This window comes from Carettochelys insculpta, chromosome 1 (assembly GCF_033958435.1).
Source record: "Carettochelys insculpta isolate YL-2023 chromosome 1, ASM3395843v1, whole genome shotgun sequence".
NCBI classification, from domain to species: Eukaryota; Metazoa; Chordata; order Testudines; family Carettochelyidae; genus Carettochelys; species Carettochelys insculpta.
Window position 1 is genome coordinate 236028139 of NC_134137.1, and position 25939 is coordinate 236054077.

Here is a 25939-nt window from a genome sequence, read left to right on the forward strand (position 1 = left end):
TGGAGAAAGAAACACGTCTCCAGGGCCTGGGCGCAACCAAAAATGAGCTAATTATAACTACTGCTTTGTCATTTTAATTGGTGAGACATTACAGTTTACCCAGGTTAAATGTGTTTTGCCTTTCTCTTCAAAGATCTCAGCACTTTGCATATATGGATGAATTTGTACAGACTGCACTTCTCTAGTCCAGCACCCTTCGGACCTGACCAGTGCTGGATGGGAGAACTTGCAGGACTACGGAGGCCAATATTGTCTAGCAGCACAGCTGTTTACTGGGCTCTTAGAAGACGTTTAGGGGTAAACTACAGCTAAATAACAGCACAGAACACGGAAGACACAGAACGGCACAAAAACTTTATGGGACTACGCGAAACTTGGCCACAGCCATTGTAAGTGGTCGTCCAGCTAACTAAAATGCTGGATTGCAGATGTTACCATATGAGAGTTCCAGACTAGAGGTTCAACCTATACCATAGGCAGCACATATGTGTGGTAAATTAGCATCTTCTCATTTCAACAAATGGGGAACCAGGTATGGGAGGCAGAGAATAACAGGCCTGAGCTACACCACTACAAGTCATGCCAGAGTTGCTCAGGGCTGTGGAAAAAATCATGCCCTGTGTGTAGCTAAATCAGATCAATCCCACTGTAGCTAATGAGTTATCTAATTGGCCTATTACCACCTCGCAGACAGGTAGATTTACTATCGAACCAGAGGAACATCTTCCGTAGCTGTAGTGTCCATGTTACACTGGCACAACTATAGTGCTGCAGCTGTAACATTTCTAATGTGGACCTTAGTCAAGTATGCCTTGTGGTTGTATGCTGGAGACCACAACTGAGTCTAGTACATAAAAGTAGGCTGGAATATGACCTGAGTGTCCTTAAGGATTTTCTGGGGAAGTTATGTCAAATAGTCCCTGGGAAACCTGAACAGATGGCATCCCTTGTGCAGCCCCCAATCTCCAGTTTGGAATGGAGACAGCAGAGGGTGCCAGGATTTTTTTGTCATTTGTTTCTTAATAGCATTAAATCAAATGAAGCAAAGCAGCAGAAATGTAGCACTTTAAAGACTAACAAGATGATTTATTTGGTGATGAGCTTTTGTGGGCAGACCCACTTATCTGGAAATACGCGAATTCACTTCATTTGCACCCAGCTTCAAACATGTTAATTTGCATCTTAATGGAGCTTTTCAATATGATAAACTAATACAGATAAAAGAAAACAGCAGTCCTGTAGCGCCTTAAAGACAAACAAAATGACTTATTAGGTGATGAGCTTTTGTGGGACAGATCCACTTCTCACGCCCCTCCATAGTTGCCCCCAAGTCTTCTGCTGGGGTAGTGTTAACAGAACCTAACAGCAGAGTTAACACCCCATTGAAATGAACAGGGCAGGTCCTGCCTCTCAGAGCTATTGTTTCATTGTCTGCAGATTCAGAGACCATTGCATCCTTTACATTCAGGTCACATTTTCAATTAGGCAATGCTTTTAAGTCGAAGGAGGGCAAAAATGTTCTTCCCTCCAGGAGATTTTGGTGTATAAGTCTCGTGATTAAAAGTTAGTACACTAGGCATGGGACCCTGATCCTTAAACTGGCCCCAGTCTCATCTAATATTGTGCAGAGGCAGGCATGCCACAAAAATCGTGAGCGCCACTGTAGCTACAATAAGGTTTCTAGTCTTGCTAACTTCTGAACCAGTGCTAGCATTGGCGGGAAGCTTTTTACAGCACTACCATAACACCAAGCAAGCATAATACAAACGTTAGGCATCCTTGGCTCTCTCATATGATGGTGTTTGTGTTTCCACATGCTGCTGTATCCTGCAGTTTTTCCCAAGTATATTTAAATAAAGAGAAAAATATTTTACAGTAGAAAAAAATCAAATTTTATTTGCATGATTAATAACACCTTGGATCGCTAGACTGCAACAGAAGACATAGCAAGGGTTAGGATAAACAGCCTCAATACGGAAACAGATTTAAAGACCAGAAAGGACAATCTACTAATATGCTCACCTACGTACCATGTGCCAGTTAATTTCACTTAGTGATTCTTGTATCAAGCCCAGGTCGTGTGGTTGAGCTGGATTACATTTTTTTGAAAAGATACCCAGTTTCAGTGTACACATGTGTGTGCACATGTGGATGTGTGTTTTAGTGACTTCGGAGGAGTCTGAGTGTGAGAGAGCGAGCCCATGAATCTGACTGCAAGGTAGAGACAGAGCTGTGCAATTACTCCAAGTAGGAGCGAACGTGAGAGACGTAAGGCAGGGAGAGATTTAGTAACAATTGTTTTGGGTCCTCTGCGTTCATCCTGCTTAGGGGTGGTACAGAGGGTGGCCAGCAGTGCCCGGGAAAGGTGTCATAGTAGCTGAGGCATGGTGGAAGCTATAGCCATCTCCTGTCTTTGCAGCAGTGTATTCCATGGTCCCAGGGAAGCCATGATAAAAGTCTACTTTGTGCTGGGCAATGAATCCCACTGTCTGTTGGACACTACATGTGGCCCCACCTTTGCCAAATACCGCCCCCTCCTCATTGGCTATGAACGTGTATGGGTTCTGCGCTGCTGAGTAGCTCTGAAGGGGACTGCCCACAGCTTGGATGTTTCCTGCTGCACTGATTGGATAGCTCTGGTGGAAAGAGGGGTGCACTTCCAGGTACCCGCTGGGCTGGAACCCGGTCTGAAAGAGAGAACAGGAACAAAAAACAGTTACGTCGCTGTTGGCACTCACAAGGCTGAAATGTACAAAGACTGTGAACCTTTTTGCTTCAAGGTGAGCCAGAGGAAGGACAAGAAGGAAGGGATTGTGTGGTCCTGTGGGGCTGCCACTGCCACTGGGACCTTTAGTTGCAGGGTTTGGCAGGGAAACTTCTGGCTTTATTATGCCCCATGCAGGACCTGGGCTAGCTGAGGAGATAGAAGTTTTGTTCAGCTTCCTGGATACATCAGTCATCTCCCTGGTCTCCAGAAAGAGTTCTGATGAACTCAGGAAGCTGAGTAGCACATACTGCATGCTCATACACCCCAGAACCTGCATGGAGCACAGCAAAAACTTCTTCAAAGGAGAGCAAGGTGCTTTTCCCTGGGCAGGGGTGTGTGTGTGTGCCTGAGTTCTGGTGAGGGGAACTGACTGCAACTGCAGCTGGCCAAGGGCTTCTCTGGGCAGGTCAAAGCTTGAGGCTTCAACTGGCCTGGGGCCCTGGCCACTGTGAAGGAGGTGGAAGCCAAGGGCTAGCTTCCCTGAAGGGGGCTCCACCCAACACCAGTGTGCATAGTACTGCACAATAAGACAATATGGGAGACGTGAGGCCTTTCTCACAATGGGTGAATGCCACACTCACAACTGGCCTGAGCCAGTAGAACAAGAGACCTGCTAACTCTAAATGGACCATTGTCCTGGGTGGCTGGCAGAGAGGGGATGGGACACACACCACCACACACCACGCCAGCTACCTTGTGCCATACGGCAGGCAGTATAGCAGTGGGCTAAATAGCCCAGAACAGCAGATGCAAGCATCATGAGTCTTTGGCATGAGTGGGTACAGCAGAGACAGGTTACCAAACCAGCCGAACAATGGTTTTGATCCAGTCCAGCAAGAAGTGGGATAAGAGAGGAAATGTACCACTGGGCCATGGGGGAAGGCAGAACACTGGGCTTTCTGCACCAATGGTCTTGGTCCCCCTTCTGTGCAATGGCATTACCTGCAAGAGGCACTGAGCCCTTTCTGACCACAGGTTGTGTTTCTGGCATCTCTTCAGCTTCATTCTTCGGTTCTGGAACCAGGTCTTAACCTGCAGCGAGGGTCAGAAGGGTCCAGGGGGAATGGATAATAGGGGTGGCAGGGTGGGGAGATCAGGAATGGGATAAGGCATTTTCCACCTCTGACTCACAGGTTACAATGAGCGTCTTGGAGTCAGGGGTGGGGTGACTGCAGGGCTCCGGGAATCAGGGAACGTAGCCTCTGGGTGGTTGCTGACTAGTCTGGTCCCAGTTCAGCATCAGATGCCTGTTTAGTGGCCTATGTAAACTGTTGGTGGATCTCCGTCCAGTGCCTATACCGTCCACATTGTGTCCATCCTTGTGTCAAGTACGTGCATTCCAGAGGTGGCAAATGAATGAGTGTGCTAGCCACCAGCACAAACCGACCCCCATGCAATCTCTCGCCGTGGTCCCACCCAGAGCACAGATTACATTTCTCTTGACTGCAGGCCAAAATTAAGGAAATGTGTTTGTGGGGAGGGCTGAAGGCCTGCCCGGCATCCTATCAGTCCCCCAAATCAAGATCCCTCAGGGGGGCAGATTCCAACGCCAGCTGCCCCAGGGCTGTGTCTGCATGGGTTGGGAGAGCACTGCAAGGATGTTGATTGCAGCAAATGGTTTGTTGTCTGGCTTGTCCTGTTTCTGACAAAACCGGTTTGGGGAGGGTGGGAGAAGTTTGGTGTTTGTTGTCTCAGTGCATCGTGGGATACCTAAGGCACCAAGCCCAGAGTACCCCAGCCCTTCCTTTTAGTGAAAACCCAAATGTGCTGCATTATGGGATAGGGTTAGAAAGAATGGTTGAACCGGGCAGCTGCAGTTCTAGGGAGAGACCGTTACAGACAGCACCAGTTCAGCTGGACTTGAGCGAATCATTTCAGCGCAGGCTTTGCAGCTGTGGTACAAGTGAAGCCCATAAACCTAAAGGGATGGAGGCTGCATATCTCATGTCAAACTATTCTAAGTTTAACTGTTATTATTATTATTATTATTATTATTTCTAACTATTATTATTGGTCTGAAGAAGTGGGTCTGTCCCACAAAAGCTCACCTAATAAACTATTTTGCTAGTCTTGTAGCAAGTAGCAAGTAGCAAGTGCTACTTGACTGCTTTTTGTTTTGATAGTGTATAGACTAGGACGGCTTACTCTCTGTTACTATTCTAAGCAGAAGCAGCAAATCCTTGCCTTTTTTTTCCCTAGTGTGGACAGACAGGTTGATGGGAGGGTCCGGCCCTGGGGTGAGTTCCCAGCTGGTTCCCAGCTTATTGCAGATGTGGCATGGGAGAGGGGATGGGGAGGAAATGATTTGTGAACTAGTCAATGCCAGGCTGTTCAGAGCCCTATACGGCAATTCCCCTGTGTGCCTGGAACCACAGCCAGAAAAGGACTGGGAACTGATGCCGAACACAATGTGCAGGTAATTATGGTGACCCACTTACTGCACAACCACACCACATACCCTGGCATCATGGCGCTGCCAACTCCTGGCACTCACAAATCACCAATTAGGCCCTGAAAATCATGAGAGTTGTCATTTTTAAGCCAGATTTTAACAAGTCTCTGTCTCTGACTCTCTGTCTTTCTCTTTCTCTTGGGGTTGGAGCCTCTATTGGGGGTCACATTTTCTGTCAACCTAGGTGGGGTAGATATCTCTTTTTTAGTTAAATCTGAACTAGTCATGACTTCATGTCACTCAAGGTCTTTAGGAAAATCAGTAAATATTGGCATATTCACAATAAAATTTCAGGAGTTGGCAACACTGGCGTTAACTGGTTCCCTCACAGTGATTTGCAACAGAGATGCCAAGGACTGACTGGGTACTAGCACAGTCCCTCCAGGGAACTCAGAGGTCAGTGCTATTATTCCATTTTACAGATGGGAAAACTGAGGCACAGAGCCAGGAAGTGACTTGCTCAAGGTCAACCAGCAGGCCAATGGCAGAGCTGAACACAGCACCCAGCTCTCATGGAGCACTTTATCTACTAGACAACACTGTCTCTTGGCTGAATTTCCCCTACCGCTCCCTCCAAGATGGGCTCTTCTGAGGCAGGCCTGAGACATTTTTGGAGAGGGAGGGGGACAATAAAATGTGAAGAGTGTGGAGTGTGCTTTATCACAACCAGATCCTGTGCTGGCTCTGAGAACAAACAGATACTGTCATCTAGCCCCTTTGCTCTGTGTTAATCAACCCCACCCCCGACACTTATTTCCCTGCTCCCCTTGCCCTGAATGTGGCATGCAGGTGCAGCCCAGCCATTACAAGAAGACACTTCATGCTCTCCCTCTTCACCTGCTTGTAGGTCAGCCCCAGAGCTGCAGCCAGCTCCCGGATCTGCTGGGGGCTGAGGTACTTCTGGCTCTGGAACCGTTGGTGCAGGGTTTGCAGCTGCTCCTTGGAGAACGCGGTACGGATCTTGGCTTTCTTCACCCCTCCCTCTCTTTCCTTCCCATTCTTCTGGGGCTCAGACACAGGTTGGGGGGATAAGGATTCTGTCTGGGGGCTGGTGGCGGAATCTGGTGCAAAGTGGCTCAAATTCCCAGAGCTAGAGGATGCAGGGGAGAGGTCTAGAGACAAAAGGGAACAGAGGCTAGAATGGGCCCACATGTGAGAACATACATACATACGCACAGCCATCAGCCAGGCGAGATCACAGAGCACTAGAGCTGGAAGGGACCTCAAGAGGTCATTAAGTCCAGTCCCTGAACTCACAGCAGGACCAGGCACCTCTATATCATCCCTGTTAGGTATTTATCCAACCTGTTCTTAAATACCTTCAGGGATGGAGATTCCACAGCCTCCCTGGGCAATTTATTCCAGTGCTTAACCAACCCAACAGTCAGGAACTTTTTCCTAATGTCCAGCCTAAACCTCCCTTGCTGCAATTTAACCCCATCAAAACTGCTTCTCTGTGTGACACAGGCCATATACTGCTAGCAGCCAAAGAGGGTCTCCTGTAGCTCAATCTCTGACGATCTGTGCCTTTTCAACAAAAGAATCTGATGTATATCCCTGTGTGAAGTTGTGCATAGTGAGATTAGGCTGCACAGTGACGCCCCAGGGGTGTTCATCCCAGGGCAGTTCACCCTACATCCCAAAATCCTCTGCTACTTGTGCTTCTGTAGAGTACTGTGAAACCTAGGAATGAAGAGCACTATAGCTATATGTGTCAGCCCTGTCACTATGCAGCTTAATCTGGCCACTAACTTGACACCGGCTGCTGGGATTGCTGTCAGACCCTTTTGATCCAACAGCACAGACCCTCAGTGCTTGAGTTAAAGGAGAATCTCTCTATGCTGATGCAGTGTAGGGTCTCTGTCACATAGCAGAGCAAACAGTTCTGCTCAGGACAGGTGAAGTTATACTCCTTTGACAGACGGACAAGTTGGGGTGCAGAGGTGATGACTGACCCATGGGCACACACAGTCAATCTGTACACTGAATGCTTGGGCTTAGGTCTAGGGATTTTATTGCTTTGATTTGGGGCCTCCCAATCCAAAACAACTTGAAAGGGGCCTGGTACTCAGATCCCAGGTTTGCTCAGCACTCTAAAAATCAGACTGCCTTACGGTGTCAGGCTGAGCACCTATGGGGGGCGGGGCACTCAAGATGACCAGCCACAAGTAAGAGCTTTAGGCTTTGATCCCTAGGCTTAGTCCTATGAGCTAGCCAATGGGCCAAAGTGTCCCAACAGTAGTGTTCCTTCCCACTCCACTGGTGACTTCTACCCAAGGGTCTCAATGCCCTTCACAAAGGGCGAAGCAGGGCTGGTATCGTCACCGCTGAGGTAAGGTAACGATCAGCACAACCAGTGAGTCTGCCTAACTCGCATCCCACTGGCTGCCACCACCCATTGCAAAGCACAGGAGAACTAGAACAGAGCGTTATGCTGATGAGGATCCTCAGGAGGCGAGCTGTGTTAGTCTGTTTCAGCAAACGCAACCACGGGTCCCGTGGCACCTGTAAGACTAACAGAGCTATTTGGGCAGAAGCTTTTGTAGGCTGGAACCCAAAGGACTCCTCGTTTTTTATGCTGATGAGTTTCCAGGAAGAGAAAAGACACAGAGACAGGTTGGGGAGCTGGGACTCTGCTCCAGAGAGAGCATTCAAGAGACAGAGCAACCTTCAAAGACCCTTGTCCGGAGAGATAGATATCCTAAGGGGGGGGTCTGTGCCTGAAGGACAAAGCCAAGATTGAGATCTAAAGGAAAAGCTTCCTAAGCAATCTGGGCTGTTAGTCCAGACAAAAGCCACCAGCATGCAAAGCCATTGGGGCAGCATGAATAGGAAAATGTTAACAAGTGAGATTACACAGATAGCTCTCCCCTAGGTGTCTGGCACGTGTGACTGCAGCCAGCACTGGGGTCCAGGAGGGGTGTTTTGGCTTGCAAATCTGACCAAATGAGCTGGGACAATTTATTCCCAGCTCTCCCCTAGGTGTCTGGCATGTGTGGCTGCAGCCAGCACTGGGGTCCAGGATGGGTGTTTTGGCTTGCAAGTCTGACCAAATGCACTGGGACAATTTATTCCCTCTGCTTGAGCCCCGCAAGCTTTTCACCAATCTGTCTGGTCCCTGATTTTAGCCCCTACATGTCCGTTCTCACCCCTTTGTGGTGGGTGGGGAGAGTTAACATCCATTTGTGAAGAAGACAGTTTCAGGGCCAGTAAGGAAATATTTTCTTATCTTTAGAGACCATTCTAACTCATCCTTGGTCCCAAGCACCTGCCCCAAAGAGTCTGAATCAAGAAGCACTTGGAGAAATGAGGATCTCCCAACTTCTACCATGTAAAATACAGATTTCTTCCACAGGTAACTAGCTCCCTCACTTTTACCATCCCTCCCGACCTTCAGGAAAAATGGCTGTATGTTCAAGAGGACACTTGGCATTGAGCTGTGGATTATATTGTGAGCAGCTTGCTGTGTAAGCTAGGTCTGCCACTGCCTGGCCCTGGAGGGAGTCATTTGCACCTGTGTAAAATGCTGCCAGTTGAGATGGAAAACAAACCAGCAGTCCTGTAGCACTTTCAAGACTAACAAAATAATGTATTAGGTGGTGAGCGTTTGTGGGGCAGACCCACTTCTCCAGATCTGGAGATAGTGCTCTGGGGCTGGCCCCACAAAAGCTCATCACCTACTAAATTATGTTGTTGGTCTGTAAAGTGCTACAGGACGGCTGGTTTGTTTTGGTAGAAGGCAGACTAACATGGCTCCCTCTCTGTCACTAGTCAACAGCTGAGACAAAGATTAAGGTTTTGCACAGGTGCCATGGAGGTAATCATACATACCTGCTTCACAGGGCAAGGGTACATTCTTTAGTGCCAGTGAGGGCCCAGCCGTGAGAGGAAAGGCACCACAGACAAGTCCATAGCCCCAGGGAACGCTCTCCACTTCCAGGTCTACCTAGCCATCACCTTCTCCAAAGAGCGCAAGCCTAGCCCATCCTTCCCCTAGACACCCACCTCCAGCAGCCATTCCAGCAGGCCCCACTCACCTCCCCACAGACATGTGTTCTCCATGTTACCTCCCTCCCTGTGTTCCCTGTAAGCTGAGCACATGGACGGCCACCCAGGAGTGATTCAGGTGCCACCTGGCTGATTAGCAGAGTGCTCACAGCCACACACAGTGGGCAGTATGTTTCCCTACTGGTGGTGCACAGCTGCACATGCCTATGTGCACATAAGAAAATTTATTCTGACCCTGAATGGAAAAAAATTAGAGGGACTCCTGCTCCCCGCCTTGCTCTGGTTCTGACCCCTCTACTTCTGCTTGACTTGCCTTCTCATTGCCACTTTCTAGCCCTAAGCACTGAGAATGAGGAGCCCAGGTTGTGGAGGCCCAGGGTGTGAGAAGGCAGGTTCCCAGCAGTGGTGGCAAGAAGTTGTGGCTGCAAGGAGGCCGGTTGCACGAGAATGCTGGTCTGGGACAGGGAAGGTGACAGTGCCCATGGGACAGGGGAGCAGCACAGGTTTACTCACTGCGGAGTGAGGCCTGCATACAAGGGCTGCTGGAGAGGGGCTGCAGGAGGACGAGCAGGACTGCTCAGGCTGTGTCTGTCGCTCTGTGAGTTTTCAGCAATGGTGAAGGTACGTGACGTGAGAAGAGGGTGTTCAAGTGGCCAGTGGGAAATGGAGGGTTAGGAGTTTCCGTCAGCTGGGAGAAAAGGCGAGACGTCATTCAAAAAAAATCTCCTCACTCCACAGTTCCGGAGACACCTCAGTACCCAGACTGACATCTGCTACCCAGCTCACCTCCCAAGTCCTGGCAGGGAACTCGCCAGGGACTGGAGGGTCAGAACTGCGAGGAGGACCAGGAACATCAGCAAGAAACATGAATAGCAGCTAGACAACTCCTGATGCTAAAAACTGAGGCAGGCCCAGCTCTCCATAGCTCTTCATCGCTGCAGACCATTGACTCCATAGCCACAGTTCTACATCCAAACTTGAATTACTTGGGTCCATCAGTGCTGTTAAACACCCAGCCTGCCTGATGTGCTTGTAGGCCCAAGAGCATGCACAGGTTTAATGACTCTGCGCTCTCCTTAAAGCAAAGGTCAGGCCTGTAGTTTGTGGTCAGGAAGGTAACCTACTAAATGAGAAGAAGACAGTAAACTGATGTAATCCCTAGCCTGTAAACAGCTTGAGACACCAATACATATTTTTAACAGTGACTCAAGAGAGATGTAATCCTCATTAGTCTCAATAGAGGCATTAACTCCAAAGCCTAATGCTAGCATTAGGCAAAGACCTGTCTGCATTAAGTATTCCATTGATGAGCATCTGAGTGGAATTTTTGGAAGGGCCAAGGGATGGGAATTAGGAGCTGCTGCCATGCAGGAAATGGAGAGGGAAGAAAGGGAAAATAAAGGGAGGGAAGAAGGGGAGAAGCAGAAAGGAGGGTGGTGAAAGAAGAAAAACAGAGGGAAGAAACAATGGTGGAGCCCAGCAAGATTCCCCACCCTACCCTCTCCCCCTGTGACACTGAATGAGACTTGAACAACTGTAACAATAACTGAACATTTAGGTCCTGGGTAAAGGCTGTCAGCTCCGCAATATTCCCACTGACAGCACCAGGAGCTGCAAATGCTAACTGCACGCCTGAGCCTGTGTATAATTTGGCCCCTATGCATAAACAGGACTGCGCTGGTTAAAAAAATAATGAGAACTCCTGTGGCACCTTATAGACTAACAGATATTTTGGAGTATAAGCTTCTGAGGGCAAAGACTTGGCTACCCCCTGATACATCTCTGGCTTAAGTGAGGCCTGATCATCCCCTGCCCCTCTTGGCCATTAGCCTTGCAGGATAGTGTGGAGAGACACCTCTCATGGAGCTGGAAGGGACCTTGAGAGGTCATGGAGTACAGTCCCCTGCTCTCTTTGCAGGACTTAGTGCCACCCTGACAGATTTTTTTTTCTCTTAAATCTATTTGCCCCACATCCCTAAATTGCCTCCTCAAGGGCTGAGCTCACAACCCTGGGTTCAGCAAGCCAATGCTCTAAACCACGGAGCTACTGCTACCCCTCCCCCCACCAGGAATATAGACAGACAGGGATATTTTGCCTGGACAGTGCTTAGACCCGAGGATCTCACAGGGCTTTGAAAGTCTGAATGAATTAACCTCACAGCTACATTTTATAAAGGGGAAAGAGAGGCACGAAGTGTGGGAGTGACATGCCCAAGGTCACCCAGGAAATCTGTCCCAAGAGCAGGCAAGAGAACCTAGGACTCCTGATTCCCAGCCTCTGGCTTTAATCATCAGACTGCTCTGCCACTGTGGAAGCAAGCTATGGCAGTATCTCCCGCTTACAGACCTGGCAAGAGAGGCACAGGCTGGGAAAGTGACTTTTCCGAGGCCACCCCCAGAGTCAATGACCGATCTGGGACTGGACCCAGGCGTCATGAATCTCACTTCTCTGACTTACCTGGGTTCTGCCCTTCCTCCTCCAGAAACTGGGCGTCTCCAGCTGCTACTGCTCCCCTTCCAGGCCATGACACAGCACGTTCCGTACCCCCTGCTGAGTTCCAGTAAACCTCTCCATAGCCCATGGCAGTCCCATTTGGGTAAAGCTGGTAAGGCACCACCAAGTGAGCACTCATGGGGGTTTGGTTTAAAGGGGTGCTCCCCCCACCACCTACCAATAAACTGCACCTCACTTGGGGGCTGCAGCTCACCACCCAGGGATGAAGGTGCCCTAGAAAGTTTAGGGGGAGTCACCTTTATAGGTAGCAGTTCCCTTCTGAGCAGTACAATATCCTGCACCAGCCAGGTCTTCAGTACACATTGTCATGTAAAAGAGGGCTGATTGGTGGGGAGGGGAGGGTGTGAGAGAAGGAGAGGGGTGGGGGGAGGAAAGTGACACACAGTGGCATCAGGATTAAAAAATGTGCCCTGAATTCCTGGCATTCTATAGTTCATTGCTAGCGTGGGCCACATCCAGAGCCTGGGGAAGTCCAGGGAAAGCCTCACCTTGACTCAAAATCATCCCTGAAAGAAGGCCATAAATGGGAACCCACCTAACCCTCCTCGCCCTGCCAAGCTGGAGGCATTCAATTCTGGGGCTGAGCTATGCTCCTGGTCCACAGTGCTACTCTGAAGGGGCAAACCAAACCCCATTCAGAGGGGATTTTGCAAGCAGAGGGCTTGATTCCCAGCTGGCCTGCAGTTTGGACGCAGAGTGACACCAGCACAGGGTAAACGCTGCCAAATCAGAATGGCCGCACTCGATACCCTCTGTGATGACACAAGCAGCAGGAGAACAGTGGATCAAGCCTAAGGAGCTGGAAATCACTGGGGGCTCTTTTTTCCCTCCCTTCAGATGCAATTTTTCCATTTTGATAGGAACTTGATGGGGCTGGCTGAGGAGTGCCAAGAAGAGGCCTGGCCCCACTGCCAGAGCCAGGTGCCAAAACGAAGCCCTGAATTTAGAGGAAGTTCCCATTGGCTCCCAGTGTTCCCTGTAAGCTAAGTGTTTGGCTGGCCACCCAGGAGAGGTTCAAATGCCGCCCAGCTGACTGGCAGAGAGCCCGTAGCTGGCAGTAGCCAGCAGCATGTGTTTCTCTTGGTGGTGCATACTCACACACGCCTTCGCGCCCATAACAACATTTATTCTGCCCATGCATGGAAAAAAATTAGAGGGAACGTTGCCCCAGATCCACTTTTCAAGAGCAGCCTATAAATATAGGCTCTGTGCTCATATACGAATGAATGAGCATTGGAGGCATTTTTGTTGTATTGTCTGGCTGGGAGCTAGAGCTATATCATGTGGGGGAGGGGGTGGGATGGAGAGCTGTAGGGTTGGGGAGGGGATACCTGCCTGTAGCAACAAGAAGTCCTGTGGCTCATTATAGACTAACAGATGTTTTGGAGCATAAGCTTTCGTGGGCAAAGACCTGCCCACTCATGCATCTGATGAAGCGGGTCTTTGCCCACCAAAGCTTATGGTCCAAAATTTCTGCTAGTCTATAAGGTGCCACATGACTTCTTGTTGTTTTGGAAGATACAGACTAACTCTGCTACCCCCCTGATGCTGTCTGTAGCAGTCACCTCTCCTTCAGAGGCACATCTGTGTACATGAACATTTTCTTCTAGCCTGTGAACTGTTGCTGGACTATTTAAGGCTGGATGAGTTGATACAGTTTGTACTGTCTCTTTGGGCCAGCCTCATGTCATGTCTTGTAGCATTTCATTTACTAGTACATTGCATGCCCAGAGGGCATGAGCACCTACAAAATCATTCATGAAATACCCACAGGAAAGAGAATCCAGTAGTTCAGACTTGCAGACTGGGAGACCCTTATTTTTACAGTACCACCAATGATTTGCTATGGGAGCCAGTTCAGGTCACCGCTCTGTGTTTTGGTCTCCCTCTTAGGTAGGAAGGTATAATGCAACTAATCTAAGCCATGGGGGACATTGGAAAGCTGTCACTAATGTTTATAACATTCATTGAGATCCTCTTGGTCTTCTGAGGATCTCAAAGCATTTCATAAACAGTGGTAAATCAGTCACTGTATTGTCATGTTTCCAAGGCAGGATGATCCTGTGGTGAGGACCCATAGATAGCTGGAGGCCAGGAGCCCAAGGCTTTAATCACTGCTCTTGCACTAACTTGGTAAATCAGTCAGCTTCAGTTTCCCCATGGTTAAAATGGGCAGAACACTACTTGTAATGTGCTGTGAGAGCTCTCTATTAAACGCTGTCTAAGAGCAAAGCGCTCTTATTGTCTGTGTCAAACAACTGCTCATCAGTTCTCCATGGGCTGTATTCCCTCACCTCTCCTCCGCTGAGTGTGTATTCAGCCCCACCCCACCCTCCACAACAGATGCTGTGAGATAGAGAGAGCTGTGTTGCCATCAGTACAAAGTCTATCCCTTCATCAGAGCTGGATGAAGCTCTCAGTTGCTTTTCCCAAAGTCTAGCTGAAACTGGGCCATGGGTGAGACCACTTTGGCTGGGGCTGCTCAGTCCAGACAAGGTAGGTATGATGCTGAAAGGTAGCGTGACCCAGTGTGGAAGGGGTTTTCCCACCAGTTGTCAAGGAGGATTAGAGTCCTCCGGGATTTCCAATTGCTCCAGGTTTCTCAGGTGACCCTGGGGATGAGCAGCACTTGCTTTGCTTTGCTTGGTTGGGTGTCTCAGGCCTTTGCTCTGCATCTATATTGCTGCTGTTATCCATGCCTTTGTCACCTCCAAAGCCAGTTCTTACACAATGCTGAGAAGACCTCTAGGAAGGCTACGGCTGGAGAAGTCTGTAACGGCCTGCTTGCTTACAGGGATGATTGAAGAGAGCGCACTGTCCCACTTCTCCACAGGCTGGGCTAGCTTCCTATGCCTTGTGCAGGTTTCATATCTTTACGCTTTGTGTTCTGGCTTCCTGACAGCCCCAGAAGTCTCCCAACTGCTGCCATGACAGTTGCGATCACCTGAGATGCTGGAGCTGAGAGTCCTGAGGGACCAAATTTTCAAAGGAGCTAAGCATGGAAGTACAGGGTGCTTAGCACCTTTGAAAATGAAGCCTTGAATGGCTGAGGCCTGACTGCTGAGACTTTTGTTACATTTGGGCTGTGTCTACACGTGCCCCAAACTTCGAAATGGCCATGCAAATGGCCATTTCGAAGTTTACTAATGAAGCGCTGAAATGCATATTCAGCGCTTCATTAGCATGCGGGCAGCAGCGGCTCTTCGAAATTGACGCGCCTTGCCGCCGCGCGGCGCGTCCAGACGGGGCTCCTTTTCGAAAGCACGCCGCCTACTTCGAAGTCCCCTTATTCCCATGAGCTCATGGGAATAAGGGGACTTCGAAGAAGGTGGCGTCCTTTCAAAAAGGAGCCCCGTCTGGACGCGCCGCGCGGCGGCAAGGCTTGTCAATTTCGAAGAGCCGCTGCTGCCCGCATGCTAATGAAGCGCTGAATATGCATTTCAGCGCTTCATTAGTAAACTTCGAAATGGCCATCTGCATGGCCATTTCGAAGTTTGGGGCACGTGTAGACGTAGCCTTGGAATGTTAATTCTGTGCTGTTTCATAGAATCATACAATCCTAGGGCTGGAAGGGACCTCAGGAGGTCGTCAAGTGCAGCCCCCTGCTTCCAGCAGCATCAACCCCAACTAAGTCATCCCAGCCAGGACCTTGTCAAGCCAGGACTTAAAAACCTCTAGGGATGGAGATTCCACCACCACCACTCTAGGTAACACATCCCAGTGCTTCACCTCCCTCCTGATGAAGTAGTTTTTCCTAATATCTAACCTACTTCTCTCCTTCTGTAACTTCAGACCATTGCTCTGTGTTCTGCCATCTGTCACTAGTGAGAACAGACTCTCTCCATCCTCTTTAAAGCTCCTCTTCAGGAAGTTGAAAGCTTCAATTAAATCACCCCTCAGTCTTCTCTTCTGCAAGACTTTTCATTGCAGTCTGAGTCTGATCCCCCAGGGCACAGACTAAGGGCCGTTAGTTTTTCTCGGAGGAGTCAAGTGAGTGTAAAAAACTAATTGTTAATCTGACACTTATTAAATTGTATGTGTGCTTTGAAATGTTGTTTCTGCACCTACAGATCGGGTGGCAGGTGCACTGTGTAAGTCATAAAATAAACCAATGCAATAAGAATGCAATCTTCAAAATGCAGCATAACAAAAATGCTAAGAAGTCCATTGCACACGAAAATGTTGCAAAGATGAAGTGGGTCTTTGCCCATGAAAGTTTATGCTCCAAAATATCTTTAATCTATAAGGAGCCACAGGACTTGTTGTTTTTGAGGATACAGACTAACTCAGCTACCCCTCTGAAAAATGCTGAGCACAGTTTTTTCACTTGAAATCTTAAAAGTGCAAAAGTAAGGGAAATCCAGAACACTGCAACCGGAATGTGACTCTGCTGCTCATAATTCAACAGCGCTACTTTCACCTGGAGATTAGTATCATGGCTGTCACTGTTCTGCACCCCATAATCACAGTTCTGACAGCTAAAATTCAGATCCTCCAGGTCCAATATAACAAAATACAAACAAAGCAAGCCTCAGGCCTACAGCCCAGAGCTGGAGGAGATGCTCCAATTTTCTATGCACAGTATAGGGCCTATGTCAAATAGCAGTTCTGGTTTTATCCAGTTGAGGGCAACGCTCAGTATTCATACACACATGCACCTGAAATATTTAGGCGTTAATGTTACAGTGACTGTAGGCAGGGGTAAGAAAAAAACCAAAGAAACATGCAGCAGACTAGTAACAGAGAGGTAGCCATGTTAGTCTGTATTCTAACAAAACAAACCAGCAATTATGTAGCACTTAAAAGACCAATAACATAATTTATTAGTAACAGAGAGAAAGCCGTGCAAGTCTATATACTAGCAAAACAAAAAAGCAGTCAAGTAGCACTTTAAAAACTAACAAAATAATTTATTAGGTGAGCTTTTGTGGGGCAGACCCAATTGGAATTCTCCATGTGGAAAGGCCTTTCTTGCCAAGGCAGTGGAATTCAGCATTTCCACAATGATCCAATTAGCAATGATTCAATAAGAAACCACAAAGGGTTCTCCGAACGCCAATTTCTGATGGCCCTCAAACTGAAAGCAAATGTCTATCCCACCAGGGAATACCTAGGGCGTGGCAAAAACAGATACAGCATTAAGTGCAGACATTGCTCTGCCACTTATGAATCACTATCGCATATTCTGGGACAGTGGCCAGCTGTACAAAGGGCCTACATAAGCCGACATAACAAACTCTATGACATACTTCAGAGGAAAGCACGTAAATTACAATGATCGGTTTATCAAGAACCACGCTTCTATACAGCTGAAAACGAGCTACGAAAACCAGATCTTGTTTTTGTCAAAGATGGAACAGCCTTGGTGGTCGATGTGACAGTACGTTTTGAACACAAAGACCAGGTATTCAACGATGCAGCGGCTGAGAAAGTCTATTGCTACAGAATGCTCTCAACCCAAATCCAAAACCTGACTGGTGCTAGAAAGGTACTATACTTTGGCTTCCCACTGGGAGCCAGAGGAAAATGGCCTGAGATTAACAATAGAGTTCTGTCTGCACAGGGCGTACCGGAATGTATGGCTATGGTCTGAAGAAGTGGGTCTGTCCCACGAAAGCTCACCTAATAGATTATTATTATTATTATTATTATTATTATTATTATTATTATTAGTCTTTAAAGTGCTACTTGACTGCTTTTTTGTTTTGATAATTTATTAGGTGATGAGTTTTCCTGGGAAGTGGGTCTGTCCCACGAATGCTCATCTCCTAATAAATTATATTGTTAGCCTGTAATGTGCCACATGACTGCTGGTTTATGTAGCAGACTGTGAGAAATCCTGTAGAAAAGAGCCCTCATCAGTGTAAACTGACAGAAGAATTAAACAAAGCCCTGGGATATTGGTTTCAAAGCTGTGGTGCCTATAACCTCAGAGCACTTGCTGGTGCTCAGAGTGGAGGTGGATGGGTAGGTGGGCTCAAACCCTTCCAGTTAGGACCTGGGCATTGGTGCTGGTTCTCCTTGTTTCCAGACACTTTCTCAGATGTCCATGTTCTTCAGCACAGAAAGTGACTAGAGGCCAGTAAAAACCAGCCTAGCAGCCAGGACTAGAGCCAACAGTGGAACTGGAACTGCTAGGAGAGGCAGAAAGTACAGCAGAGCAGAAAAGAAGTTGGGTCAGTGAGGGGGTGGAGGTGGAAATGGACCAAACAGCAAGGACGATGGGTAACACAATGGCTACAGTTACACTGTGATCTGTCGACAGAAGTCACTGTTGGAAGAGATTTCCCAACAAAATTTCTGTGACAGAGGGCATCCGCACACTAAAAATGGATTGGAAGCGCTGCCTGGCTCCTCTCTGGACAAAACAGGCACCCAGAAGCACTGGAAACAGGGCTGCCCATTGTTCTGGGTACTCTGTCTGTCCAGAGGAGGCCCCCCAGAGCGTCCACACAGCTTTTTTGTAGACAGAATCTGTCGACAGCAGCGTTTTGCCTCATGGCTGAGAGGCAGAACGCTGCCGGCAAAAGTGCTGAATTTTGTCAACACAGTGTCGACAAAACGCATTTTGCATGTGGACGGTCCATCAGTTTTATCAACGACACCTGGGTTTTGTCGGCAAAACTCACTAGTGAAACCATAGCCAGTGGGTTTACCCCTGTGGGTTTCAATGCAAAATCCCAAACCTAAGTCTACTCTTTCTCCAAGCTGGAACCGGTTTCACTGAACTTTGGCTCGCCGAATGCAAAGCCTGAACCTTCTCCAAGCTGGGCCCAAGTTCAGCTAAAATGGGTCAAACTTTGCTTTGAACCATGCCCAGGTTTGCTAGCTATTGAGCCCAGGACTGGGCCTCAGTGGGCCCAGGATCTCTGAACTGTGAGGTTGCATTTGACTTCTGTAGTGCAGCACTCCCTGAACACTGAGTTCAACGTCACCGCAACCAGGCCAGGGCAAGCTCTGAGCTGAGCCAAGACTTGCTCCAAATTGGGAAGTTAGTAACTGAAACGGACAAATTAGTTGTTGTTTGTAAAGCAGCACACACTACTTCTTACTGTGAAGCAAGACTGAAACCAAGCCAGTTTCCGGGGCCGTAACCTCTGATCGCACTTATCTCCCTGCCACATGGGCTGACAGGGATAACTGAGGTAATGCTCTGCAAATGATTGGAGCTCCTTGAAGGAAAGGTGCTGTGAACATGCCCTGCACTGTGCTATAGCCTGAGCCACTTTGGTTTTCTTGTCACTTTGCTGTACGAGGCCAAGAGAAGAGAATTCAGCTCGTCCTACAAAAAGATGCTCGATACATTTCAGTTAGAAGAGAATCATCATTGGCTGCTTGCAGTGCATGTCGTATAACACAGAGAGACGTGAGACACTCCAGAGCTGGCAACAAATTTCACCAGGCTCTGGGAAGTGTGGGGGAGGGGGGCTCAGCTCCAGGCCCCCTGGAAGAGGCAGGACCTTGGATAGACAGGACCAGTCGTCAATCCTGCCCAGGTCGCATCACACCTCCCTCACCCAGCCCTCAGCATAGCCCTAGCTAGGCTACCTGGGGCTCTGGCAGTGATTTAAAGGGCTCAGGGCTCCAGCTGCTGCTGCAGCTGCCATGGGCCCTTTTTAAAACATTGCGTCTCCTTCCCCACTCCCTACCCCAAATCAGTGGCCCTGAGCAGCTCTAATTCTGTCTGCTGGAGGGCAGTGGTGACAAATACACACACTCTTATGTTACAGAGCACTAGCTTTATTAAAATTTAATGCTGCGTTTAGTCGGGGTAATTCAGGGTTATGTTTCCTAGTAGCTTGAGTTTTGCTTTGAATTGCAGGTTCCTACAGTCTACAAACTTCACCATGAAATTCAGGCAGGGAGAGGGACCCTAGCAGAGGAGATAGTCACATGACTGTCTTATGACCCAAAGCTACCAAGGTTCACATGGTTGCATTGCCCCAGCCTTGTAGGAGGAGAAGTTCAAGTAGAGAGGGGCTAAAGTCACAGGGTTACTGACAAAACGAACCAGCCGTCCTGTAGCACTTTAAAGACTAATAAAATAATTTATTAGGTGAAGCACTTTCGTGGGACAGACCCTCTTCTTCGTATCTGGAGACCCTGCTGTACTGGCAATTGTACTGAAAGTGAATTGGCATGACGAGTATATACAAGAGATACAAACACAAAAGCGTATCACCTAATAAATTATTTTGTTAGTCTTTAAACTGCTACATGACTGCTGGCTTGTTTTGTTAAGATACAGACTAGCATGGCTCCCTCTCTGTTACTATAGGGTCACTGACAGGCAGCTTTTCATTGCTGGGGTAGCTAGCTATGTGTTATAGCTAGTTACTCTGAGGCTGCAAGATTTTTTCATTCCTTTCAGATGCTCACAGGTGTCCAGTAACATGCTCTCTGGGGGCCCAAAGTTTTCCAGCCTTGCTTTCGTCCAGGAGGTGTTTGGAAGGAATGGACAATATCCCTGGGCCATTCTTGAGCTCAGTGGTGTGGAAGAAACATGCGCTTTCCCTGTCTAATATGTGATGGGGACACTGTCTAATGGCTATAACAATTTAGGTCTGAAATGCAAGACGAGCAGTTCCAAAGACCTGAATGGCCGTTTGGGAACCTTTTCCATTAGCAACAAACCTGTTTTCTTACCTTTGAATGGATCTGAACAAGCAACGCATTCATAACAAAGGGCTGGGAAGCCACTTCATGTCTACGATGCCTTACTGAAAGGTAAATCTACGATGCCTTACTGAAAGTTAAAGAGTAACAGAGATGGAGCCATGTTAGTCTGTACTCCAACAAAACAAAACAGCACTTTAAAGACTAAGAAAATGATTTATTCAGTGATGAGTTTTCATGGGACAGACCCATTCTTTAGATCAATTTCATTTCCAATACAGACTGATTTATATAAGTACAAAGGACCAAAAAAAAAAAAAGTCAATGAAAACTGATAAATCAAATAGGATTGAAGGAAGGTGGGGGGATGTCAATTGTGCTGTTGGCAGTCTGTATTGGAAATGAGATTGATCTGAAGAAGTGGGTCATTGCCCACGAAATCTTATGCTCCAAAATATCTGTTAGTCTATAAGGTGCCACAAGACTTTTTGTCATTCTCTTTTAATGATCCCCATCTAAGCACGCTTGGTTGTTGTTTTGGTGTCATTTGTGCGTGTTTATTGAACATTCCTCTCACACATCTTTTCCTTAGCTGTGCCTTGAAAAAAAAATAAGCATGCACACACATGCCCCAACAACATTGCTTGTCAATTGCTGTTCTTTCTTCCAAGTTTTGCTGAAAATCCTCTCCTAATGAAGAAATAGGCTAGAGCTAAGGCTAATTATGCGCAGCCTCTGAAAAAATTCAAACCCAAATACCCAATTCAGAGCTGGCCCCTCTGGCCTTGACTAGCCTAGAATAAAAGAGGTGATGTTAGTTAGCACGAGCTACTATAAACAAGGCAGACTGTCTTTAACTCACATTAAACTGGCTGTTTTATAACCTGAGGAGAGCCTGTGGGTTAAAGTTTACACTGCCTTGTCTAACCTGTCACAGAGAGATAGCTGTGTTAATCTGTATCTGCACAAAGCAAAAAAGCAGGCCTGTAGTACTTCAAAGACTAACAATATGATCTATTAGGTGATGAGCTTTCGTGGGGCAGACCCACTTCTTCATAGAATCATAGAAAGCTAGGACTGGAAGGGACCTTGAGAGGCCATCGAGTCCAGCCCCCTGCCCTCATGGCAGGACTAAGTACTGTCTAGACCATCCTGGATAGACATCTATCTAACCTGTTCTTAACTATCTCCAGAGATGGAGATTCCACAACCTCTCTAGGCAATTTATTCCAGTGTTTGACCACCCCGACAGTTTGGAACTTTTTACTAATGACCAACCTAAACCTCCCTTGCTGCAGTTTAAGCCCATTTCTTCTTGTTCTATCCCCTGAAGCCAAGAAGAACAAGTTTTCTCCCTCCTCCTTATGACACCCTTTTAGATACCTGAAAACCACTATCACGTCCCCCTTCGATCTTCGTTTTTCCAACTAAACAAGCCCAATTCTTTCAGCCTTTCTTCGTAGGTCATGTTCTCTAGACCTTTGATCATTCTTGTTGCTCTTTTCTGGACCCTTTCCAATTTCTCCACATCCTTCTTGAATTTCTGGAAAATTCTGGAGAAGTGGGTCTGTCTCACGAAAGCTTGTCACCTAATAGATTATTTTGTTAGTCTTAAGTGTGCTACAGGACTGCTTGCTTTGTTTGGTCTAAACTGGACTTTTAGACTCTCCCACAGCATGCTTTCAAATCTTAGGCCTGGGTCTATACATAGAGATTAGGTCAACATTACTATGGTGCTCGAGGGTACCAATAATTAATGCTCGATAGCTACGCTGACCAAAGCCCTGGAGTGCACACAGATAGTCTGATGGAAGAATTCCTCTGTCCACCTAGCTACTGCCACTTAGGATGTGGATTCCCTACAAACAGCAATGGAAGAAAGTTCTGCCTTCTGAGCCTGTAGTTTCTACACTACACTAGCATAGCTGCAGTGCCATAGACATGGACTTAGGCAAGAGCAGGGGGCGAGACAGTTACAATAGTGAAAACACCAGAAGCTGCTCTTGCCGCTGGTGGTGCCAGTTGAGCTCTTGTCCCAGGCTCTGTCTAGCCCCAGGCATAGCTCCCCTTCAGCAATTAATTGCTAGCCATTGGCTTAACTGAAGCACAGCTTGAAATTCCTGCTTAGTTCAGTGAAATTACCTTGTGTACACAAGGTCCTAGACCAAAGCTTGTGAGAAATTCAGAAAATCTCCCCTGTTGCTGCAGCCAAAGCAGGAGTCAGGAGAACTGGTTTCTATTCTCAGCCGTGCTACCAACCCACTCTGTGACCTTGGCACATCATGGACCTGAGCGGTGCCTCAGTTTCCCTGTTTGTAGCACGGGGGTATATAATGCAGTCCTCCTTGGTGAAGTGATTAAAATCTTTGCCTCAGCTGTAGAGCGTTTGGCTAAACCAAGACTGCAGGGGCTGTGTGAATCACAGTGGGCTCAGTTCCCACGGTGAAAATAATCTGGTGTCTTTCTCCTTGGGAGAGGAGAAATGAAGTGGGTGTGGTGTTTTGAAAGGCCTTTGAAGAAGGAAAGGGCAGGGTGTGCGTGAAGTGTTCTTATTGCCAAACCTCAACCAGCCTTTTTTCTTTCTCATTAAGGGAAAACTGCCCTGGAGAAGATGTGAAAGGCCCAGGGAACCTCTGAACTCAGGGCTGTGGGAAATGTGCAGCCCAGTGAAACCCGCAAATGGGCTGTTATTGGGGCTTTGGCAGGTGGTTTGGGGAGGGGACACTAGTGGATGAGGAAAGGAGGCCAGCAGCTAAAGGGTGAGCCAGTGTTCTCCACCCACCTTCTCTCCACAGTAGGAGCCCCTCCCTGAGCCTGTATGATTCATTTCTCTGCTGTTGTGGAAACCCTTCCCCTCTCCCATGCCCCTCCCCCCAGCTCCTCTCCACTTGCTCCCTGGTCTCTGCAAAAATGACTCCTAGGGCACTATAAAGGCTGGCAGGTTTATCTGAGCACAGGAGTTCATGGGTAAAACCCTCTTTGTCAGATGCGGGTAGTGGAAATTCCCTGGTCTCGGTGCACTTCTGCAATGACCCATGTCCTTGTTTCTGAAAAGCTCTAGTGGCCCTTCCAATACAGGCTCCCCTTGCTGGTCACCTACTGGCTCCCAGAAGTGCTCTAGGGCTGCTTCCCCTACCTAGCCTGCCTCCCTAGGCATTCAGGCCAGGCATTCGTCTATGACAGCTGAACACCCCAGTATGTTCCCCACACTTTTTATCTCTCTGCTTCCGGAGACCTGTCCTGACACCAGACCATCTAGCAACCATGCAAGTCAAAGCCCCTGGCTGCTGGTAGGGTGGAGAGAAAAGGGAAGTCAGATTGAGGTACCCCTGGACTGGTAAGGGGTCTCTTGGCAGAGCAGGAGGAGGAAAGAGAAGAGGTCTGAGACTGACCCTCCAGTTCCTCCGTTCAATTAGTTGCAGACAGGTGTAAACTGAGGGTTTGCAAGCGCTGAAGGATCAACCACTCCCCACTGCCCCCTCGAAACACACATACACATGAAATCCCTTTCACATACTTCAAAAACAACAAGAAGTCCTGTGGCACCTTGTAGACTAACCGATATTTTGGAGCATGAGCTTTCATGGGTAAAGACTCGCTTTATTAGATGCATCTGATGAAGGGGGTCTTTGCCCACAAAGCTCATGCTCCAAAATATCAGTTAGTCTACAAGGTGCCACAGGACTTATTGTTGTTTGTGAAGATACAGACTAACTCGGCTACCCCTCTGATACTTCACCTGCTCGATAGCGAGACAAGAAAATGCCATATGCTGGGCTCCTTCACCTATTTCAATCACCAACTCTCGTATCGCAGCTTCCCTCAGACCACATGTGATAGGAATTATGTCTCCTGAGACGAAGGCAGCTCACATAGCAAGACTCTGATTCAGGAACCTGATATCAAAGGAGCAAATCTCAAAGCCCCAGGGTCAAATTATCAGAGCTTTTTTTTCCCAGCCTCTGTCTCCTTCAGTGTCACGTTCAAATGGCAACACAAACAGCACAAATGCCCAGGAGAGTCCCTGTGCTGTATACCCGGAGGAATCATAGCTCCAGAACAGTGTGATACACAGATGCTACTGCAGTGGGAGGGTATTGCAAATGCCAGGCAGCACAAAGAAATAATACAAAAAGTGATCTAGGAAGACAAGGAATGGGACTGAAAATAACACCAGATTCAGCTGGGGGAAACAACAGACAATACATCTGGGGAAAAATAATCTAAACACAGCTGCTCAATGGGAGGGAGACCTCTAGAGAACAGTGATGGTGAAAGAGCAGGGACAGCAAAATAAATGTGTCTGCAAATTATAATTATGTATGTAATTAAGTGGTAGTAATACTTTATGCTTGTGTAGCTACCATTGATCAATAGCTCTCAAAGCACTTCACAAAGAGAAACATAATTATCCCCATTTTTCAGATGGGGAAATTGAGGAATAAAGACGCAAAATGACTTACTCCGGGTTACAAAATAAATGCTGCACTGATGGCTGGGAACATATGTTAGACTACGTGGTCAGAGGGACATCAGAGCAAAGGGGTGAGGTTATGCACAGCTGCGGTGAGGTCACACAAAGAGCACTGTGTTTAATTTTCCAAGCCTTGCTTGAGTAAGAGAGCTCAAAAAATAGCAACAAAAGCAATTAGAGTGCAGTTTGTTGAGGCCAAGTGACTAAAAACAGAGTGACAGGACCCTCTGTATAGCATCTTTCTGCAGTGTGCCTCTGGAGCGACATTTACAATAAGGGGGATTTTTCCTTGCCACCATCCCTGCATACTCAACCTGGGCTCTGAGGTGCTGCTCTACTCTACAAAATCATGCGAAACTCAGGAGCCAGCTGACACTGTGCTCACCACCAGTTTGTGATCAGCACAAATCACAGTAAGTGGGTTCAGCATCACTTTAGCCAATTCAATTCTTCATAACCCTCTTCAAAGGCAGGATGCTTTTGTAGTAACATAGCCCAGCCTGACACTGTGTCTAAGGTAGGAGTGCCACATGGGGAGAAGCATACCCATACATTACCCCTCGTAAAGTACTCCTTGTCTGGAGGAAGCTATTGCTTAGTACTGATATTGCAAAACCACCCCCACCAGTGAAACAAGCTATGGAGGTAAAAGCACACGTTTGTTGGTATACATTTAAATGAGGGACTTTTGCTAGTAACACAGCTGCCTTGATCAGGGGTCACGCTTCTGACCAACAGGGCTGTGCTAGCAAAAGTCCAAAGCATAGACCTGGACAGAAAGTCAAACTGGCCTCTTGCCTTATCCTGAATCTAAGGATTCCGCGAGGCAGCCAACAGCCTCTGCGAAATCAGGGCTGTGAATGGGTTTGCACAGGTGTCACAGATTGGAACCTATTGAGCAATTCTGTTAATGTCCTCAGTTTCCTCTTTCTGAGCTGCATTCCCTCTTCAGAGCAAACAGGCAACAGAAAGCCGTCGACAAATACACTTGTCACTGAAGCCACCAGCTCTAGCCTTGAATGCATACAGGGAACAGAACCGCTGAACTTAGGGCTATGCATATGTAGTGACTTTTCAGAGTAGCACTGCACTTTGAAGGGATGGAGT

The 25939-nt window shown here is 47.8% G+C and overlaps 1 protein-coding gene across 1 annotated transcript; it reads right to left on the reverse strand.

Annotated features, from left to right (window-relative positions):
* Positions 1 to 2324: 2324 nt before the first annotated feature.
* LOC142014394 (homeobox protein NANOG-like) lies at positions 2325 to 11860 on the reverse strand. Its single transcript, XM_074996938.1, has 4 exons — positions 11686 to 11860; positions 6057 to 6331; positions 3710 to 3799; positions 2325 to 2687 (listed from the first exon to the last, which is right to left on the reverse strand). Exons 1-4 carry the CDS (start codon positions 11858 to 11860, stop codon positions 2325 to 2327), a joined length of 903 nt encoding a protein of 300 aa, XP_074853039.1.
* Between the last annotated feature and the right edge of the window lie 14079 nt (positions 11861 to 25939).

Bases quoted from the DNA above. Each gene is read 5' to 3' on its own strand.
- LOC142014394 (XM_074996938.1), bottom strand. From the start codon at position 11,860: ATGAGTGCTCACTTGGTGGTGCCTTACCAGCTTTACCCAAATGGGACT. The intron at 6,332-11,685 runs GTAAGTCAGAGA...TTTTGTCTCTAG, and splicing joins GGAGGAAGGGCAGAACCCAG to ACCTCTCCCCTGCATCCTCT. The intron at 2,688-3,709 runs GTAATGCCATTG...TCTCTCTTTCAG, and splicing joins GGGCTCAGTGCCTCTTGCAG to ACCGGGTTCCAGCCCAGCGG.